The sequence below is a fragment of the Lathamus discolor genome, chromosome 2 (assembly GCF_037157495.1).
Source record: "Lathamus discolor isolate bLatDis1 chromosome 2, bLatDis1.hap1, whole genome shotgun sequence".
Taxonomy (NCBI): domain Eukaryota; kingdom Metazoa; phylum Chordata; class Aves; order Psittaciformes; family Psittacidae; genus Lathamus; species Lathamus discolor.
The window spans coordinates 106,971,943-106,994,836 of NC_088885.1; the positions used below are offsets into that span (position 1 = coordinate 106,971,943).

The 22,894-nt window shown below is 43.8% G+C and overlaps 1 protein-coding gene across 1 annotated transcript in view; it reads left to right on the plus strand.

The window, feature by feature from the left end:
- The first annotated feature begins 4,079 nt into the window (after positions 1-4,079).
- Positions 4,080-22,894, plus strand: part of APCDD1 (APC down-regulated 1) — a 28,932-nt gene continuing 10,117 nt past the window's right edge. The window contains exons 1-3 of the mRNA XM_065667983.1: positions 4,080-4,233; positions 13,519-13,702; positions 15,043-15,574. Coding sequence (XP_065524055.1) covers positions 4,176-4,233; positions 13,519-13,702; positions 15,043-15,574 — 774 coding nt within the window. The 5' untranslated portion in view covers positions 4,080-4,175. The remainder of the gene's footprint in view (positions 4,234-13,518; positions 13,703-15,042; positions 15,575-22,894) is intronic.

Here is a 22,894-nt window from a genome sequence, read left to right on the forward strand (position 1 = left end):
AAAGGAAAAAATAAATAAATGCTTCAGATAGGTACACTTTTGTGAAACCAGCAAGTCTGTTCTAGCAGATGGGTCTGTGTGTGTATACATGTCTTCGCATGTATCTGAAAAATAGAGAGAAAAGAGCCTACCTTTGCCACAAGATCTACATTTTTACTATGTTTGGTCTGTATTTTCTATGCCTGCCACCAGCCAGCAGAGCTTCAACATGTGCTTTGTGTCTTAGATGAATAAAATAAATTCATCTCCAAAATATACTTCTCACACTAGTTATCTACCTAAACAAGAGAAAGCAATAAAGGATAGACCTCTGTGGTAACTGGTGGCATCTCAGAGTCACAGTTTGCAGGTGAGCATTACCACAGGTACATGCTTGAGAAAACTAAACCCAGACTGAGCATTCCTTAAAGTAATAGTGAAATTCCAGTGGCTGCATTGAAGATCAGATCTCTGGTAGAGGAAGGTGAAATATTCTGAGCAATTTGGGAGCTGAACACCTAGAAAATATTGTCAAAGGTTCTTTAAGTTGCTTTTTTTTAATAAGGAATAAGAAAAAGATCAGCAGCTTAAACAGCTTAAGTCTAAAAGTATAAAAATGATAGATGCAGTAACTGGCAAACCCATAAATACTGGCAATACCCCATAAACTATAACATTTTCAGTACAAATCAAAAGGAAAAACAAACCAATTGTCATTTGTTTTACATCATAAAGCAGTTTAACTTCTCCCTCAAACAGCTGAAGCCAAAATAAGAGTCACATAGTGCATATTTCTGTGCATCGGACAGGCTCCAGGCTCATCGTGTGGATTCTAGCCCAAGCTGGACATGTAGGAAAACTTCTCTCCAAATCTTTGCTAATTTTGATGCATTTGTCAAAGACAATTCACAAATAGAAACCTGACAGACACTTGTTTATTTTCAAATTAGTCACCCCACTCCTTTCCAATAAATCCTTATGGCCTGCTCCTTTGAGAACATACTGTCTTTTTAAAAACATAGTATAGCCATTAGCAAATCGCAGTTGTGGCACCGCCAAAGCATTACCAAGTCCAAGAGTGCTGCCCCATCCCGTTCTTCTCCATGAAGAATGAAGCGTCCTCATGCTTCCTGCCTCTGTTCTTTCCCATCCTCTCTCTCTTTAAAGTTTCTTTCACCACCAGATTGGCATTGGCGGACAGCCAACCAGCCGGCACTTTAGCTAGAGAAGTGCTATGCTGATATGCCTGTATCTTTGAAGCGTCACACAACAAGTCCAACAAGTTAGTTTTCTTCCTATTTTAATACTCTTTGCAGAGGCCCCCAGCCACAAAGTACATCTCCCATCAGTTTTGGTGGTGTTTTGGTTTCTTTTCAACACGGCTCTTTTCTGCGCAAACTTCTGCTGATGACTTCCTGTTTGAAATGCTTTAACCCTGATGATATTTTTGAGGCTGAGAAATGCCTTTATAAATGGTTTTACATTATACCTGCGTTAGGTATATAGGCTGCCCCAGGAGCCCAAGTTCAGAAAGTCGTGGTTGGATTGGTTAATACAATTTTTACTGAGCACTGATGTGACATGCTGCTTAGATCAAAGTGCAAAGAGCCGTTATTTGTCGCTGCTTCCCATTACAACATATTCTGAACGGGGGCACAGTAATGAAACAAGTAGGACCGGCTGCATTAAAAAAAAATACAAAATCTGTGCATCAGGCTGAAAGAAGCCCATATCCTTCAAATAACACAAACTTAAAAAGACAAGTAAATGACAAAATACAGACTGTTGTTTTTGGCAAGTTGTCCTGTGTCTGAACCCATTGGGTATTGATTTCATTTTATTTCATTACCACACCTGAAGCTGCACTGATAGTAAATCACAAGTGAAGCCTAATTTACCAAGTTGGCTAGTGGAGCAGTAAAGTCACTGCTCTTTCCTCTTATGAAAAGCTGTCAGTGATGATGCCATGGCGGGGCCGTCACTTCCCAAGGGAGAAACCATGAGCTTTTGGGATAATTGATTTTGGGGATAAACTACTTTTCGCAAGAAATTCTGAGCATCATCTTTCTGTGTTGCTCGATCTGGGGATGGTAAAGCAGCTTGTGTTTCCTTTCAGATGTTGCTGCTTTCCTACAATTACACTTCAAAACTGCTAGTCCCTCATTACTGCTCATGGCAATGCTGGCCTACCTTTTACATTCAGGTAAATAGCAGGTGACTTACATGAGGAGCCTCCCCACGCGCCGTATTACCTGTATGCCTGCCAAACACGTGAGACTGTTCAAGCTGGCTTCTACCACCAGGCAGGACCCCTTCATTATGATCTAGTGCACATGGCCAACACGTCAACCCCCTTTCCCACACACGCTGCCTTTCACTTCTCCTTTTATCACCTATGTGCACACCCAGCATTATCTCACTGAGCACCCTGGCAGGAAAATTCTCTTAGGAGAGGCAACCACCACACACAGATCTGAAGCACATCACAGGTACTACAAGCATCAGAAATACAGGTGCTTGCACTGTATTCAGGCAAAGACTGTTTTACTTGCTCACTGGATCTGCTTCTCTTACTGAACCTACAGGTGAAGAAAAACTGCCTGGGTGTCTCTGCTGCTGTAGGACTGTTACAAGTGGCAAAATCAGAATTTTGTCCTGGATTAGTCCTGAAAGTGGCTTTTTCCAAATGCACTGCACCTAACAGCGTGAATCACCACCCTTCACATGCAGGCATGACAAACACCTCTGTGGCAACTACAGGAATAGGTTGAAGATGAGCAAGCAATATCAGGTAAGGGTATTTTTTACAGCCTTACCCAGTGTTACTCGCTCATGTTCATATACACCTGTTTCTTGAAGGATGTTGGTTTTCTCTGTGCACCTCTCACCAGGTCACTGCGAGGATATCTGACCACTACCGGCTGGTGCAGATCGCCACCAAGTGCTCTGGAAACCACCCTTTCAGGCTTGAGAAACATGTGTGTGAAGGCGTAAGCATAATCCTGAGAATCCAAGGCACTGGAGCTCTAATTCTGACTCACCGCTTACTTGTTTCTGTCTCTGTTTCCTCCCTGTGTATGCGAGGAAGGTTAAATTTATTCTTCCTTCTCAAGGGAGTTGGAAGGAATCATCATTGTGTGTGTATTTCTTTTTAACCATGCAGCAATTCAACACTTCAGCTTTGTTAGGTGCTCAAAGCACCTAACTTATGTCGACTTTCTCAACATTTCCTCCAATTTGTACACATTCTTAGTCATGAGGCCTTCCAGCTGAGCCCAGGAGTCCAAGCACACACTAGAAAACATGATGTCCAGAGGATACCACACGAGAGCCTCATGCTTAAACCGAGGCACGAGTCGCTCACATGTACAACGTTAAGTCCACGCGTGTTTGCATGATCAGGGCCTAAGACAAGACTAAAAAGCAAAGCTAATCAATACCAGGCACGCGAAGAAGCGTTCAGGAGGGTGCAGCACCAAAGAGGGAGCCTTGGCGTTTATTTTTATCTTTTAAAACGCCTGATTGAGGTGGAAGCCATAACCACACCGAGGTTGCTTTTCGAAGCAAGGACGCACTACAGCTTTCCGCCTCCCCAGCGCACGGCCTCAGCGGCGAGGACCTGCCCGCAGGGCAGCGGGACTCGGGCACCATCCCCGCACCTGAGGACGGCTCCACGGCCCCGCACGCCCTCAAACACCTCCTCCAGCCCCCGCTGGCACCTCCTCCCCGCAGCCCCATCTCACCCCACCAGCTTCCCCCATCACTAGCCCCCGCGGGCTCCCGTCCCGGGAGCGGCGTCCGGCGGAGCCGCCCCCTCCCCTCCCCGCCCCGGGAGGAGTCCCCACCTCCCGACCCCTCCTCCTCCTCCTCCTGCTGGAAGGGGAAATATGAAGCGGAGCCGCCGCCGCGCTGCGTGGAGACGGCGAGGGACGCAGCGGCGGTGGGGCGGGCACCCTCGAGCAGCGAGCGGCGGCTGAGCCGGAGCGCTGCTGGGGCGGTGCGCGGGCCGGGAGCCCGAAGGAGCGGGAGCGGCGGTCCCCGGTCCCGGAGGGTGCCCGGCGGTGCGGGCCCCGCCAGCCGCCTGCCCCCCAGCGCCGGGCCGTGGGCTGCCCGCGGCGGCGCTGAGGCGCGGGCGGCGCGGCGGGAGGCGGCGTCGGGGCCGAAGGAGCGGGGAAGGGTCGCGGCGCGGCGGGGAGATGTCCGCCCTGTACGGCAGCCTGATGAGATACCTGTTCCCAGCCCTGCTGCTGCACGGTGAGTGCGGGCCAGAGCCCGGGGGCTACGCGTGGTGCGCCCGGAAAGCCGGCCGAGTTGCGGGAGGCAGAGGGTCGCGGGTGTGTGCTCTCGCCCGACGTGGCTGCGGGAGCTGCGTCCCGTTTGCTCGGGAGGAGGAAAGGTCCCTATGGATGCCGAAGCGGCCAGAGACTGGTTCGTTCTCCCTGACCCCCCTCGTTGTCGGTACCTCTTCGCACATCGTGGGGGTGCGACACCGAGCCGGGGCGGGGAAATCACGCAGGAAGCGCCCCTCTCCGAAGTTTGGGTCGGCGGAGTTACGTTGCACTCTTGTCGCTGCTTGGACGGAGCAGCTGGTCCGGGCACCTCACACAGAGATGTTTTACCCACCTCCGGCCAGGGGCTGGCTCTAACGACCTCCGGGGAGCTTGGGCGAGACATCCCGCGGGACCCGCGTTTCACCTGCGGGAGAGGAAGAGGGGTTTGCCGTGGAGGTGTTAGCTGGGAAGCCTTTGGCACAGGGTATGCCGGCACCGGGTCGCGTACCCAACTACAAACGTTTTGCTGAAGAGCACAGAGATTCTGGGTGTCGTGATGAGTGATCCTGCTGTGACTTTCTCTCAGCTTAGCCCCAGACTGACATTTCACTGAAACTGCACAGTAGGCAAAATTTTAGTGAGAAAAGCCAGCGTGTTTGAACTTAAACTTACAAGTTCTGCTTGTATATCCGCATTTAGGCACTCTACACAGAAAACTCATCTTCCCAGAAAGCCAGTGCCCTTCAAGAACAACTTCTGAAAAGGAGGCTATTTAATGAGCTGTCTAACATTTGGCAGCCAGATTTCAAAAGTCTGGGCACAATATTGTTCTGAAAGTGTGTCAGTCTACTCGGTTACAGCATCGTTCTGAAGGGTTCCTAATTCTGAAGTACTTTGTAGCATCCGGCCTTCTTCAGTTAAATTTCTTAGGACCCCAAGCTAACTCATAAAACTCTTTTTTTAATAACTGTTACAATGCAAGTGACCTACATGGATTCAGTGTGAGATCTGTGAGCTGGGGTAAGGATTTCAGAGCAGTTCCTGGGGTTGATTTTGTGGAGCAGGGATTGTCTCTCCCTGTGTTTGTACAAGTGCTAAGCATACAGATGGTATTTAATAAATAATAAAGAGCATGAGCTTCTGATTGTGTATTTTGTTTTGAGAAAGAAAGAGCAGGAGACCCTGTTCCCCAGGAGGTGGTTTTATACCGCTCTCACAGCTCAGCCATGAAATCCGGAGAGCACAGAAACGTGTTTAGCTGAGCCAGACCTGCCAGGACGCCAGAGGTGTTCTTTAAAACTCTGTGATCTGAGATGTAAAAGTCGAAATGGGAGGTTTGAAGTTAGAGGGTAAGGAGAGGAGGTGTAATTACAGGGTTGGACTCCCCAGCTCATCTGCTTGGAATTACAGAGCAGAGCTGAACCCTGGCTGGAGCAGGAAACAAATCGGGGCCAGTGATCAGATCAAAACAGCAGCTGCCAGAAGAGGATGAAGGAGGAAAATCATCTATTTCTTTCATCTGCAGTTGCAGTTCACCAAATAACATAAACTTAGGTTCATGTAGAAAGAACTCAGCACCTTGTGTAGAAAGACAAGCACCTCAGTAGTGCAGTTTGGATCCAACCTTCCAACGCTGGGAAACTACTGCCCTCTTACAAACTTGAAAATGACATCAGTGGCATATAATGCATTGAAATCTAGCTTGTGTGAATGTATTTACCCCGTTAGCTTTAACTTGGCCTAGAGCTTTTTCCTTTGTGCCATGGAGTCAATAGGAACATACTTCTATTCATACTTCTAGTCAGCGGCTAGCCTGAATATGTAAGAATAACCAGCAGTCCCAGGGGATCACAGTGTTAAGCCTCTTTACAGCACACAATGTTTTCTTTTGCATTTCTATTGCACATGGCAATTTAAGGGTTAAAAGTGAGTGAGTGTGTGTGGGTGGTTGAGGATTTTTACGGCTTAAAGCTTTATAACACAAGTTAAAATGCCCTGTAAGGCTAAAGCTTCAGCTTTCATTACGTGGAGAAATGACTACTTCAGCATCACTGAATTGAAATTTGGAAAAACTTGTCTTCATTAATCAAAATAAAACCTGTACAGTGTCGAAAAAAGAAAAAAAGGTTTGCAGCTGGAAGTTGTCCATTATCACTGTTTGCTTTGCTTAGACAAAAAGCCACAGAAGTTTCAGATGTCAAACGCTAAGATCATTCAGCTCCAGAAAAAGTGATTAATAGAGGCTATGTTCAAGTGGATTCAAAACAAATTTGGCTGATTTCTCTTGTAAATTTTTTTTACAAATACAGATGCTCAGAAGAAACTTCAGGTTGTTTCTGATTATGTTACAGTTAGAGTAGGGAATTGGAAACTTTAAAACAGTTTGTTGATAATGGAAATAGTACAAATAAAGATAATAAAGACAGGACTGCTAGGCTTTTCAGAGAAAAACTGTTTATGCTTTAAAAGTTCTCTGGCAATATTGCTGAAATTAGTTACATGAGTGTTTTATTTCAAAATCTGTTCAGGAAAATAGTAAGTAAAAGTATTGGAGGATATAAATATCTGTTAACCATAAAATGGGCAAATATTCTGCTTCATGCTAGAGGCATATGTGGTCTGTTCCCTTAGAAAATACTGCATTTGGAAATCTGGAAGACAATAAAAAGAGGGGAGGACACATTGCTTAGTGTAAATCTTGTGGAGTTTGCAGGGAGAGTTAGAAGATGGACTCAATCTTATTCACAACTTTGTCAGTGTAAGTTTTGTTTTGCTCATCTCTGTAGCTTGACTGTGGGCTAAGTGTGGTACAATGTAGGTTTCATGGACAGTGAGGGCAATTTTTGATCTCTGTATGATGTCCGTATGAGGTAGGCTGACATGCAATGAGGCCCAAAACTAGCCTCAACCATGCTGAAGGCAAGTATTTTCAGCTATTCAAGGCAAGGCTAGTACTTTATCACTGATGGGATTATACGCAGGAAGATTGTTTACAGTTGTCTTTATGCAGACGCAAATCCCACCTGTGCTGGGGGCCGTTCCACCTGAATAAATGCCAGCGCCACGGTGTGGGTGGAGGATAGGGCAGAGGTCTTCAGGCTGTGCAGCAGATGTCCCTGACAGAGAGCAGATGTTTCCTCCAAAGAGGGCAAGACCAAACTACCACCGATACTGAACTGTGCTTAGAGCCCAGTGTTGCATCCGTTAGTGCCAGTGGCAGAGTTCCTAGTGGCCTGAAGGCAGGTGGGTTTTAACCCTTCGGGGTGTCATAAGGAAGCGCACGCTCCAGGCAGTGGCGTTTCACCCTCCACATGTAGCAGTAGTCATCCCAGTTAAGAGACAAACTTCAATTTAGCAGAGGTTATGGCTGTGTAGCTGCTTGGCTCTTAGTTCTCTGACCTCTTCCAAGATGGGGCACTGAGTAACGACTGAGCTGTAAGATAGCAGAGAACCTCAATGGTGGGCCTGCCAGCCTTGGAGGAGATACTTTTTAGCTGTTTCATCCAAATATACTTTAGATCTCTCTTCAGGATCTTCAACACTCTGAAACATTGGAGTCTCCTTGAAAGCTCTACCTGGGAACTCTATATGCCCAAGAAAAGCAACAGGTACATGTGAAAGGAAATCATTGTCCTGTCTGCTTCCATGGCCATAAAACTTAGCTTTCCTTTCCCGACCCTTTTGTTTGCAATAGCTAATTTAGATTCCAGTCCTGCGAGAACTCTTTGAAGTTTCAAGTGCAGGGAAAACACTGGTAAACACAGACAGGCTTGGAAACAGGACATTATATTCCCCATAGCAATTATGTAAATTTGTGCTGAAGCTAAAAGGCTGTCACAGGCCTTATCTAACGCTGTCCCACATCAGGACAGAGAGTAATCCAAGTATCTATTTATTTAATTGTGCAGGGCAGCTGCCCAGATAAGGAAAACTATGAACTTAATCCAGCCAGTTATTCATTATCTGTTGCAAGGTTTTTTAAGTTTCAAACAAGTTCTAACTTGGAGACTTTGCTGCAGAAATAAAGCACGAATGTTAAAATGTTTCTATCAGAGATGAAGCCGTCATGTAGTTTCAACTTGTACTATCACTCGAGCTTGTTTTAATTTGTAATAAAATTGTGTGCTTCTGGATTTACATTGCCACAAGTGAAAGAAAACATGAAGTGGTTTCTGCTGAGCAATCCCAGTCTAAATAGAAGGTTTGAACCCTATTCTCAGGTAACATTTATTCTCCCCTTTAGCAAAGGGTGAACCTGCTGATCACCTAACAGCTAGGAGTCTGGTTTGAAGCACTACACTTGGACATGGTGGAAGTCATGGTTTACATTCTGGTAGAGGTGTTCATTAAACTGATTAAATCTAAACGGTTTATTTGCATTATACTTTTGCAATCTGTCATAAAACAGAATTTGGCCAGGAAGTTTAGGCAGGAACTATAAGAATGTGTGTTCAGACACAACTCTACTTATCATTATCCGTGTGGCAATTGTACACTATTTGCATACTATTTTTCAGAAAACCAAAACATTTATTCCAACATCTTGCAGTTTTCTGCAGAAATGTTGGCAGAGCTCTTTGTCGTAGCCGGTTTTGAAACATGTTTTAGGTAACGGGCTGCCAGCAGATTGCCCTTTCAAGATTTCTATTTCACCCCCAGCTATGTGCAGGAATCTTTGACGAATTTGAAAGTAACCTATCTTCCCTTAACAATTATTTTTATCTTGAATGGTTGTTCCCACATCAGATACAGGTTTATAGGTGAATTCCCACATCAGATACAGGTTTATAGGTGAATTCCCGTATCAGATACAGGTTTATAGATGAACCTGAGAGCCTGAATATCTTACCTGGTGTAGTGCATGCTCCTATCCATGTCTTACCAGAGCGGCAGCTGTGCAGATTGCCCCTGTAAAGTGTGATCTGTGAGGTTCTGGGCTGAGATCCCCAGCGAGCCATAGCACCCCTTATACTGTTTTCAATTAGTCTGGTTCTAAAGCTGTGATCTACACTGCTAGGGCTTGATTACGGAAGAGAAGCTGGATATCGACTCGTCAGAAAATGCATTTCTTTTGCTTTGTTTTTCTAGCGGGCATTTCTGATAGATTCTGGAGTTTTCCTTTGGGGCTTGCTTCTTTACGTAAACTGCCAACATGGGGTGGGTGATACAATCTTATGACCTCTGGTTGTGGTGTAGCTAAAGTAAAAGCCAACCAGAGGCTTCACAGAGTTTGAGCCTTGTACGAGGGTTGTTTTTTGTTTGAAGTCTGCCACGCTTTTGAGTAATAACATGGTGGATTTTTTATATTCTTTTTCTTAACAAGTGGGTAAGATTCCTTCGTAACACACAAAAATTTGAAAGGCAGTCAGCTGGAGAGACACAAGATACTCCACTGAGCCTGAGATACTTACATGGCGTGTTATGGAGGTACTGAAACCTACCATCTGTCTGTGCCGTAGAGAAGACTTGGATCTCTTTGAATGAAGGCAGTGGCTCCAACTATGTTGTAACTGCATCTAGGCTCCAAAGCGGGTTTTAAAAGAGCCATGAAATTCTTTTCCCAGTTTCGTGAAAGCACATTTTAACCTTGAGCCTTCCGAATTTAACATGGCCAAATGGATCTTTTAGAATTAGAGACATCATCCTTGCAAGACCTCGGTTTTGCAGAACACCTCATTGTGCACTGCCAAGGATGGAGCAGGGGGACACTGCACTGTCCTTGAGCACCCGCTGCTAGGAAAAGCACAGGAAGACAGTGTTCAGTTTACTGCTGTGTGTGGGAAGTGTATCACCAGTCTTGGTATTTGATCTTCAGATGGTACAAGAGGAAGTTATGGCTCCTTTGTGTGGTAGTCGTATGTACAGGAATACATCAGTCAATTCAAAAGCATTGAAATGATTACTTGGTAAGAAAGAAGTCTGAGCTAAATTATTTCTTTGCCCCAGCAACACAAATGTAGGTAAAGGTCCCATTGCTGTCTTTTAATTTTATACCATAATTCATATTCTGATATTTACATCCTATTTGTTCATGTTGCCTAGTAGGTATGTGTTTTCTACATCCCTTTCTCTGTCTGCAGCCTTCCTTATATTCTTATGCCTGTCTAGATTACTTAAACTTGTTCTTGTCTTCATTTGTCTCAGTTGGATGGATAGAGTCCCAAACAAATACCATCTTCGCAGGTACTGATCTCTGGGGCTGTCGAGGCAAATCTCCCTTCTGCCCTTCTGCCCACTTTCATTTGCAAGTTGCAGACAGAATTACATACATGTGACAGGGAGAGCTGGGACCCAATTGCTTTAGAGCTATATCAAAGAAAAGACACTGTATAATACCACATAAATTTTGAATCCTTTTCAAAAAACCCTTCTTTTCATTACTTCCCCCAGGGAATAATTGGGAATGTATAATGTGGTTACTGCATTTTCTCCTTTGATATGTGCATATCCAAGATGGTATCCTCCCACAGAAGGATTTTTGCTTGGAGAAATGAAATGCCCAAGTACATTCAAATAAATAAATTGTGCATTTTTAAGTGTGTCTGCATTCATGAATCATATGACATGAGCTAAGCAAAATACAACTGCTTAAAAGCAAGTGATATAATAAATATGCCTTGAAAATAGCCACTTGAACCATTTCAAAGCCTCTTCTTAATGGCAGATTTCAAACGCTTAACAACTTCAATTGGAAATGTAAATTTTCAAAGATTTTTTCATTGTGAGATAATTTATCTGCAAGAGACATCCTGACAGCTCTATTTAAAGTTAGTAGCTCTGGGGAGTAGTGGAGTCACCACCCCTGGAAGTATTTAAAAGATATGTAGATGTGGCACTTAGGGACATCATTTAGTAGTTGGACTTGGTGACCTTAAAGGTCTTTTCCAACCTAACCCATTCTATAATAGCTACAGCCTCTGCCACCTTGCAGGAGGTGTCTCTTCTGACCTAAAAGATGCTCTACCCCATGGGTATGGCAGGGGGGTTGGAACTAGATGATCTTGAGGTCCTTTCCAACCCTAACTATTCTATGATTCTATGACAGGAATGTTCACTCCATTTCAGAATGAGGTGCTGAAGCACTGTGGGCTTTTTGAGTGTGTGAAGACAAGCTCTCAGTGACTAGCTGTGATTCATAACTACAAAAATACATATACTGGTAAGCTCACCAGTACCTGGCTGAACTGGTTCTCCTGGTGGTGGTAAGATTTGTGATACCCACCCCATACCCACAACGCTTCAGATAAACCAAATAAGCCCAAGTTTTTAAGAGTGTTGAGTGTTCCAGGTAAGACACAGCACAGCACAGCGCTGCTGTGCACAGATGCTGGCTTCAGCAGGAGGTTGTACCTCTGTATACATGAAGCACTGACCCTACCCAGTAAAATCCTGCTTCTCCAAAGATGTAGTCAGCTCAATCTGAGAAATGGTATGTCCACAACAGCTTCACCCTGCCATGGCCATACCATTTCTCAAGCAGTAATGTTTCTGGCTGCAGAACAGAACTTGTTTGGCTCTAATATGAGTGATTCTGCTCAGCAAACTAGAAGTAGCTGAGAAGCCTTGGCTTCCAGAAATGGAGAAGTATCGACCTCCTGAAAATCAGGCTCCTTTAACGGCATCTCAGGTGGCGTGCTCAAATATCAAAGCATCTCTAGTATTTATTACGCTTTAGAAAGTAAAGCTGTAAATTCTCATTCACATGCAAGAATTGTATGCACCCTGCAACAAAGCTACCAGATTTTCCAGTAAAGACTTTGTGAGGCTGTATTCACTGATCTCATTAAATCTTGAGATCATTCAGTAGTAAGCACTGCTTACATTTAGGTATTTATTGTATTCTTTCTGATCATACTTTATCCTGCCTAACAGATAAGTCCTTGCCTTTGCTTAGCTTAGGAACTGATATTTTTAAATGGTTGACATGTATTTATATTTTTAGCAATGCCATTTTCCCAGGTGTTACCCAAGTTTCTTCCGGAAGATCTAGCCAACATAATGAATCATTGATGCCATTCTCTTTTTTGCTATAGGAAATGGCAAATGTTTGAAACAGTGTCCACTAAAAATAAATAATACTGATTTTCTTGTAATTTCTGTAGTGATGCTGTGTGCTGCCCAAGCATGTGCCTGAGTATTAGATGGGGACTGGGGAATAAAGCATAGGATCCTGTGTTAAGCAGCCCAGCACGGTGTAGGGCTGCACCATGCACTGGTGATTCCCAACAGACCAGTTCCTGAGCTGCTTCAGCGAAGAAGGAACCAGAAAAGACGGGTGAATCCCAGACCCTGCCCCTGGGAGCATGTGTTAGGAATACATCCCTCTCCCAAGACGGCTGCCCTGACTTCCCTGGCATACAACCAGCCCCTCTGCTTCACCCTGTATTCATTTTCCATCCTGCTGGTTCTTAAATTCCTTCTGGCAATGTAATACAGTTTTCAACCCATTATGTAAGGTTCATGTTTGTCACCTTTTAACCTCTGGATGTGTGTTTTACTTTTGATCTGTGTTTTCCAACATATCTAAGAGAAGGCTGTGCCTAAAAGAGTAAAGACTCGTTCCTTCTGAGGCTACCTATTCATTTTGTTCAATTAATATTGTGAAGAGAGAGCGCTGGCGGGGTTTGTATGTGTACATTACTAGAAACCAAAATGACTGTGTGCTGGAGACAGAATTAGCTTTTGAAATTCCTTTTCACCTTTAGAGCAAAAATAGCAGAATCTGCCTTTAATTGACCACCTCAGTCATCACAGAGGCTTCCTGCGTGCAGAGGCTTTGCTTTTAGTGTCTGTTTGGCCTTGGCTTTAAAGAGTAGTCTTTATTTGCAAGTTTATTATAGACATGCTCAAATTAGAGGTGGGCTGAAACTGCAAAGTGTATGTCCGGATCTGGATGAAGCTTTCTGAAAGTTTCAAGGTCCAGGTTTTTGATTGTCCCGACCAGAGGTTACAGAGGTGTCTGTACAATTCACGCTCAAAGCCACATCTCCTGGGTGTGGAAATGCAACACTTCTGTTAAAGCCCTTTTCCCCTGTGTACCTCTTAAAGCAAATCTCTTTAGTGGATTTTTAGTGGGCTGACAGAGAGGGAGAGCTTCCCAAGTGTTTATTTTTTTTTAAGATGATAAAGGAAATGCAAACAGTACTTTCCAAGACACAGAATGCAAACAAGCGTCATTCAACACAAGATGTTCACAACCTACTTTATCCATGTCGAAGGCCTTCCTTCCCACCAGTGTCTCATGATAATTTACACTTTTCCGTCACAGGGCTGGGAGAAGGTTCTGCTCTTCTTCACCCGGACAGCAGGTCCCACCCTCGGTCCTTGGAGAAGAGTGCATGGAGGGCTTTCAAGGAGTCACAGTGTCATCATATGCTGAAACACCTTCACAATGGAGCCCGGATCACTGTGCAGATGCCTCCCAATATTGAGGGACACTGGGTCTCTACTGGGTAAGGAAAGCTAAAACAAGACACTTGCTTGATATATGTGGAAGAGGGGAAAGAAGCAGAGAAGGAAGGATGAATACTCCCGCTTTAAGCATCAGGGGAAGTATTTTCTTTAACATGATGATGCTCTGAATTCCAGATGCTTTCTATATGCATAAAAGGAGGAGCGGCCTTATGTACACTAGAATAGGATGCTATAAAGCTGTCTTGATGAACCGATTTATAGTCTGGAATTTGAAGAGCATGCTGTGAAATATCTTCAAATCTCTCTTTGAATAGGAAGGAGCCCAACAAATTGCCAGAATGGATGCTTATTAAAACATAACATTGTACTATCTTTGACTACATGCATTAGATCCATTGAATGGCTCCTTGTTTTCAGAGCATGTGTCTAGCACAGGTTTTATTAGCAAAAGAAAATAAGAAGCTGTATTTCACCAGTTCTATTACTCCCTATACATGATGCCTTATAATTCAGAGAGCTGTTTTGCTTCCTGTATCTCAGCAGGCAATATTCACATGCTTACTTGAAGTGGCTTGTAGTATGAAAGACTGCGGTTTTTAACAGAAAACAGTGTATTTATGCTAACCTGTGTGGATGTGAAAAGGGGGGAAAGTTTGAAGGCACAGAAGGACTTTCTACAGGAAGTGGAATTTAACTGCCATTTACACCTTCAGGGGAAAAAAAAGGAGGGCGTAGAGCAGCCCACCACAAAACCTGAATAATGCATGGTCCAAATTCAAGCCAAATAGAAGTTCTGCATTAACAGCCAGAAGATTGTATTAGCTGCCACCCCTGTTGAAAGTTTGAGTGGAAAAGCTGAGGGCACGATTCTGCACGTCCTGTGCAGACCAGAGCTGGAGGTACTTCGCTAGTGGAGCTTCTACAGCAGCAGCAAGCCAGTTCTTTGTACTTGTTCTGTGGATGTTTGGCATTTCACTTTCTGATGCTATCAGTCCTTTTGCCAATCTACCATGCAAAAAAGAATGGATGTTTAATAAGATGCTACTTTTTTTCAGGGAAGAATTGAGTCACATGGTGGTCCCAGACAAAAATAAAAGCAAAACATTACTGAAGGTATTTAAACCTACAAAGATGAAACCCCTAGCTATGATCACCATAAAGCAGTATATTAATGACAGTGTTACAGCAGAGGAAATCATTGGTTAATTGGCAGCCCACAGATGCCTAGTTCCTACTTAATCCCCAGTCATGCCAGAGGGACATTAGTCCCAAGTGTCTCTGTGGACCCATGCAGGTTTGCTCAGTCTTGTTACCTGTAGTGCACATGATGTGCCACCTTGCTAAAATTTGGTTTCCATCACTTTGTGTCTTCCCACAGCTGCGAAGTTAGAGCAGGCCCAGAGTTCATCACAAGATCTTACAGGTTCTACCACAATAATACATTTAAGGCCTACCAGTTTTATTACGGTGGCAATCGCTGCACAAACCCTATCTACACATTAGTTATACGTGGCAAAATACGTCTCCGACAAGCATCCTGGATCATCCGAGGGGGTACGGAAGCTGATTATCAGCTACGCAGCATACAGATCATATGCCACAACGAAGCAGTAGCCAAAAAATTAAGTGAGTTGGTGAACCATACGTGTCCTGGATTTATACCGGAAGATAGTCCCTGGGAGCAGGATGTGAGCTATGATTTGCTGAGAGAAGAGAATGGCTGTGAATGCACCAAAGCTCTGAATTTTGCCATGCATGAACTCCAGCTGATCCGCGTGGAGAAGCAGTACCTGCACCACAATTTAGACCACCTTGTCGAGGAGCTATTTCTTGGAGATGTTCATACTGATGCTACTCAGAGGAGGTACTATCGGCCCTCCAGTTACCAACCTCCTCTTCAAAATGCCAAGGTACGTGTGTGTATATATGCCCTCTTTTTAAGATACTAGTGGCAAAGCCCATGTTATTCAGCTCCTCTGAGTCAGTGCATTAGCATAACCTAAAATGTAGATGTGCTTCTCATATAAGCCTGTATATAACTGCAGCCTTAGAGATGATGCACCCAATTAACAAAAGATCACAGAATGTTATTTTATGGGGGACCATTTAGCTGTGGTTTATGTGACTGCATCAGATATGCAAAAAAAAGCAGCCTGATGAACTAAAGTCAATAGAGGCCACTCTGAAGATGGAATCAAAGGCTCGCACACAGAGGTGGGAGTGGTTGGCTAAGACCATGGCTGTAAGCTAGCAGCTGAGAAGAAATCTTCATACAGGACTTGAGAAAGAAGAGAAACAAGCATCAGTGGATGCTTGTATAGCTGCAGGAGTGTCAGGAAGTGAGGAAATCAAATTGTATCAGCATATTGAAGTTGTGTGATCCATAACCTGAAGAGAAAAAGAGGAAATTAGAAGGTAGGCACATAAAAGGAGCAGCATAAAGGGAAAAAAACTGATGGGCTGTACAGGTCATGGATCCAGATGCAGGCACACACATTAATAAAATGAAAAACAGGTGAATTTCAAACGGGGCTCTAATTCCATTCGATAATTCAGTTGTTAAAGGGGCCTCAAAGTGCCCCCAGCTTCATTGGGAACTGATCGACCCATAGTAAGCTAAATAAAAATCAAACAGGAAGAGCAGACACTGTTGGCCTCTAGCAGGAGGGCTGTCTATAGATCTTTCCTGGTGACATTTCAAAGGCAGACGGCGATTGGAACCACATTGCTGGGTGCCGCTGCCATTGGTGTGCTCCAGCTGGGCACTGCCGCAGCATCACTTCCAGCTAATGGGTTATCACCATTTTTAATCACCTCATCACAAACGATTCAAAAATCAGCTACAGCTTATCAGCAATAGCAGGAAACACAACAGGGGAGGGGAGAGTTTTGATGAGAAAGCCTTGGCTTTCCTTTCCATTCAAAACCGTCTGCCCTGGGTTGTGTCTGCCTCCTTTGAACGTCAGATTTCAATAGTTCTGGACTTTACATGATCTGCTTTTAATCATTTTAATAGCCTCGCCTAGGGATAATTTTAATCCATGGTCACCTCTGTCTCTGCATGAAAGCTGCTGTCATTTCTGTCATTCTTATGCTCTCTTCAAGTGATCAAGGACAAATCTGAGTTTTCTTTTTGAACATATTTCCCAAAATGGAGTTGCAGCAGCAGCAGATGAACCACAGCGTGCTCCTCATCAAAATTTTTCTTTTCTTCAATTAATTCAGGCAAGCACTTTGGCTAAGTCTTTGCTTATTTGGGAGTGAGAGTTCTTTCCTAAATCTCTTCCTTGCAGGTACCTGCAGGTACAAACTACCTGGCACTAGATACATGTTGTATCTGTAGAAAATATTGTAGATCTTTTTCTGACCACCTGAAACAGAGACAATATCTTGATTTAATTCACCCTAGCTGATTATTTTTTATGGTCAAATCTAGTTGTCTTATCTAGTTGTCTTACTATGAACTGATAGATAACATCAGAAATGCTTACTCTTCCACTTTGTAGTAAGTTTATTACAGTCCGAATGATCAGGGGTGCTATCGACCAGTTTTATGAAAGTAAGAGATTTGTCCAGGTATGCTGTAATTTTTAGGACACATTGATAACAACTTTCCTGCCTATTTTCTTCTGCTACTGTAGCATCAGTTTTGCCCTCTAAACTATATTGCATCTAAAACATAATGCTGAAATTTAAGGGATCGAGTCTTTTAAAAGAGGTCTGTTTCTTGAGCCAGGTTAGCTAGATAAACTGTGAGAGCACTGAACCTCTCAGTTACGTTCACAAAACTCATTATTTCAGGCATAATTTGATCCATTCTGACCTGAGTGGGTGACATCTTTACGTGGAAAATAAGAGCAGCCTCAGCCTGCCTGCCTGAGTCACTCTGCATGCCATTATCCCTCAGTCCCACGTGTCCAGACAGGCAGTTCCTGCCCAGTGGTACCCATGTGCTCCAATAGTAAAAAGCCTGCTGTGTGGATCTCAGGGGAAGTTTCCCCATCATATATTTGCAAGAACTGGCGGAGGACAAGCTGATCAGTTATCCGTCTGTATTCATGAATACCAAATAAATACCAGTGAATACCAAAGACGATTCTTGGTAGCCAGGTCTTGTCAAAGGCTGAATCTTGAGGCTGAATTTATGACTCTGAAGCCCATTCATAACAGTACTACTGGCTGCAGAAAGTGCTGTTAGTATAGAAAGCAAAGGTTAACTTTGAGTACATGAAAATATGTACACATTCCAGCTCTTTGTGATGAAACCACTGCAGTTTGATAAATGGGGGCCCCAGGTCCTGACTTGCAGGCCACTGCTCAACTCTCAGTTTGGCCAGTTATGACTTCTGACAAGTTACATTACCTCTGTTCCTCCTCCAACCATTGCCTGCATGGTCTGCTTGGCTCCCACAATGTATATATACAGCGTCTGGATTTCTGGGACACCAGTCTCAGCTAGAGCCTTCAACAGGAAAAGATGCATAGGTTTCACACAAGGTTTAAGTGTGCAACAGCACGGCTTCTTTTTGTGGTTCTTGGTAGGTTCCTCTTGCTCAGATTTGATGTGAGATTTCTTTTTTATCAAGAGGAGGTAGGCCTGCTGATGCTAGGCTTTCAGCACAGTAAAAAGAAACTTGCCCCTGAAAAATGACCCTTTGCCTCAGCTGCCGTGAAAGACTCCTGGGTGTTGGTTTGTATCTGACCATGAAGGTCTCTACACCAACAGGTTCTCAACCCTGCTGTCTGACCTCATGTTTGCCAAATGTAGGAAGAACAGTAACAGAGATGGGGTTTTTTTTTTTAAAGGTCCAGGCAAACATACCGTTGAAAGGTTATAACCCTTCTTCTTTGAACTCTTTTCCTTTTCTAATTGTTGCTCCACTGGGACCCAGCTGAAAATGAGTTTAAATGCTAAACTGAGTTTAAAACTACAAGTCACAGACTCCTCTGGAAACTGGACACCATGAATAAATAGAAACGTTAAATCAACTTGTTTTTTTAAGGTTTCTACAGTCATACCAAGAGGTTAGGGAGGCCAGGAAATTGCTTCTGAAGTGAATCAGGTGTATTGTGTGCAATCTTTCATTTAAGGCTTTTTTCATTTCCTTTTTATTTATTTTTATTTTAAACTTATAAAGGCCTGCCTAAAATAAGTTAAGAGGATTCACATTTTGAGTTAAGTTTATGGTTAAGCCTCTATATAGAAGAAAGTTCCACCCAGCTCAAGAGTTTACACAACCTGTAAGTTGGATGTGGTAGCCACATTCATTACTTATGTGGTTGAAATGAATGGTAATTAAAAGCAAATGATTGCTGGATACGTTAGGAATGCCAAAGCCACATGATCAGGACTTTAAGCAAATAGAATTGGATCTTCTCCAAATTCCTGCAGTGATTTCACCACAGGACGGTAAATCAAAAGGGCTCTCCAAAAACCAGACAGCTTTATGCTGAGCTACAAATCTGAATAAATTCACAGATTACCGTATCTCAAGGGTTCATATAATATCAGGGAGCTTTTAAAAATATATCGTATGTCATCTCTTAAGGCTCTACAAATATCCTTAGATAAGAGCATATCTCAAACAAATTCCTCCTGTAAAATACATGGAAGTTCCTAACTGCAGCTGAATAGGCCACACATTTATCTTAGCAGTCCTCTAGCCTTGCTCAATATACTAGTTAGGACTTGCTGATGAACAGGGCTGAACATTTTGATGTCTCTTGACACTGAGAGTTTACCAAGGGATTCAAGCTATTGCCCATACAACTTTTTCAGCCAGCATGACAGACCACATGCGTAAAAACGGCAGGACAGGGGAACTGCTCGGACATCATCACACGTACTATGCAAAATATTCCCAATTAGGACAACTCCAGGGGGTCTGGCTGATGGGTTGTAAAATCACATCATACTTACGCATACATCCATTGACTTGTAGTGTGAAGGAAGGCTCGAATGCAGTATTCATCTGCTATGCAGAGGGACAGAAGATGTTTTTCAGAGATAACTGCTCTAAAACTACAGGAAATGTGTGCAACAGCAATACTGGAACACTTACTCCACATGTAATTGCCTCAGTAATAGTGCTTTGTAAACAAAGAACTCCTTGTCCTATTTTATCATCTGACAGAGTAATGGGAAAGATCAGAGCAGAGCCTTGATGACCGGTCATTCTAGTTAGATCATTATTTGGGAAAAATCTTGGAATGGTCTGGAACATCACAATCAACCTAGGATAACCTTCCTTCTGCCTTTGCCATGCTCAAGCATTTGCTGGCCATGCACATTCAGTAGGACATTTCCCCTTGAAAACACCATTCCAATGGATCGATTCTCTATTACAAGTTTATCTGCCACTGGGAGCTGACTTCCAGCAGCACCTGGCATTTGCAGCTAATGCAGACTCAATGTACAGAGGCCGGTGTTCACGCTTTCATGTATCAGGTGGCAAAAGAACAAAGTGCTCAACATTTTTTGTGCTTTTCAAAATCTGAGTCTTCATCTCTTTGAAACTCAGTGACTTCACCTATAGGAGAATGGTATGTCCTTGAGGAGCTCCCAGGGAAATGGGAGCATAAGTCGATAAATAGATGTTAAACATATGAAGTGCCTCAGAGAAACGTGCAAAACATTATCTCAAGCAAAAAGTGTAATCTTGGAGGACAAAACTCCTTTGTTTGTCAGAGTACTGTCACTAGACTTCAAGATTAACCAGCACTTGAAGGGATTCTTTTGTTCATTATTACTTGCAGAAGGCTCTTGGTTAGGGCAAGCAAAGAAAGAATATTCAGAAGAATGTTCAAATAGGTTAATTCCAGGTTTATGAGCAATAACAGCACGTGTGATACCCTGCAGAGATAAGAGTAGCAAACAACTTTTAGCTGAGGCTGGTCCCTGTGGCACTTGGCAGCGCTGTTGGCTGTGGCCTTGCAGAAGAGTGCTCCTCTGAAGGTGCCACTCTGCATCTACCGCCTACTCTGGCATTAGTGCTAGGTGAGGTCTACAGCAAGACTGCTTTTCACTCTCTGTGTGAACCTTTGAAAGCTGTGTTGCTTTTAAAACTCTATTTGCCTTTGCTGATTTAACTACCACTGCTTGTTCTGCAACTGCAGCAAAAACCTGCCCCAACACAAATGCAGTACCAGGGATCGAAATTAACTATATAGCCTAGCAAAATAAAACAACAGGCCTTCATATAAACTCAACATATGTATCTAACCTACTAACACCCTCCTTATTGCTGGCATCTAACCACAATTGCTTCATCTTTTGTAAGAGGGGAGGGAGGACTCACTGGTAGTATTGCTACATCGTTCAGAGGTTGATTTTAAAGACATAATGAACACATATGGCAGCTTTAGTTTGGAATACTCTGTTCCTGAAAATGACATTCAAACTGTCCCTTCATGTTTTCCAGGATTTTTTTTTGTTTGATACTTCCCGCAATATTCATGTCATTGTAAATTACTATCAGTTTAGTGGGATAGATGACATGCAAGCACATTCATCTGAGAAAAAGGACGTTTTTATTCTTGTCTTTTGCCCAGCCTCAAGCAGTTTATATCAGAAAAGAACAACCAGAAGACTTTAGCATTTCATGTTGGTTGTGTTTATTTCTGATTTATGCAGGCTTGTGCAACAGAATTGACATCGTAGATCAGTTGTGTAATGGTAGTGCCTTCAGATTCCCTCACTATCTTGCCCTTCATGATAGCAGTTAATAAAAACCATTCCTCAATATCTTAAAATATATGGTACACACTTGCAGATATATCTGAGCATCTCTCCACCCTCCTTCCTGCTTGCAGCACCTCTCTTCCCCACCAAAAGAAATCCCAGACTGACAGCCCTGCAAAGGAGTTACCGCTGCCTCCAGCAGTTCACTTGCCTCAAGATTTTTAATTAAAGTTTTAAATCTTTGTTAGTCTTCATTCCACTTGGCAGGCTGAATTACAACTGTGTCAAGCCGTGCTCGTCAACTCCCCAGGGCCAGCCTAATGCACATTAGCCAGCTCAGCTTCATATGAGGTCATGGAAAGCCTGCAAATTATCACTTTTGTGGTGGAGGGATATTGTAGCCATTTGTTAAACTGTTGTCTTGGTCTGCAGTTATCTAGAGCAGTGGAGGAGCGGAGCTTGATACTGAGCGATAAAAGTGTCCTTTCTGTGGACTCTGCTCCTTGGCACTGTGAGGCAAAGGTATCCAGCTTGTTTTGATGAGTTGGAAGCATTTCTTTGCATTGAATTGGTTCTCCCAAGGGTTTCCATCTGTATTCATCCTGGGAACACTCAATTTCTAGCAGTAAAGCCTGGTACCTGTTTTTCTCGGGTGGTGAGGTTTGAAACATCCTGACCAGGCATGCCTCCTTCTAGTCCCATCTAGCCCTGCCTGTGACACATGGTATTGGGGTGGGTGTGAGAGAGCATTACTAAGCGTGGCTTTTCTTTCCCCTGTTCTTCAGTGCTTTCCCTCATGGTAATACGTGCATTCACATAGCAGGGTTTTCCTACCCCAGCTTTTGTGGCTGTTGGACCCTACAAGATCCCAAACCACCAGGGAGGTCTACACTGCACATACAGTTCAGTCCTGAGCCCACGCTTGAGGAAAACCAATGCCTGGTCCCTCACCACACATCTCCCTGCAACAAGGATATGCTGCGTGCAACATACTGAACCCAGTCACTGCTACATAGCCCATCCAGTAACACAGCAACACTGCGTAGACAATGTCAGATTCATCCTAAAAGGGAAGCTCCCAACGCAAGAGCAGCCTGACCTTGTGAACAACTAGAGCCTAGGCTGCCTTGTGCAGGCTCCACAGTTGATCAGGAGCATCTTCTCCGGTGATGGGAGGGTACAGAAGGGCACTGGGGTGTGTGCTGGGGCTTTCTTTAGACCTTGCTTCTCATGATACCATATAGATGCAACCTGTCCTCTTTTTTCAACCATGAATGAGACCTGCTTCTTGCCATGCACTAGCAACCAGTGCAAATCAGGCTGGCCAAAGGCGGCTTTATATCAGCTGAGAACTTGGATCTTCCAATACAGCTTCCCATGCTACAGCCATCAGCACAGACATGGGGGCTCAGACAGCACAAGTAGTGTTCTGGAGATATTATTAATGTCAATACTTGATAAAGCAGGATATTGCTACAGAAGTTTGAAGTAAGTGACTTCAGTATGGTCTTACTTTAAGTGAGCAGGAGAGTGGTGGCAGCAGCTCTTA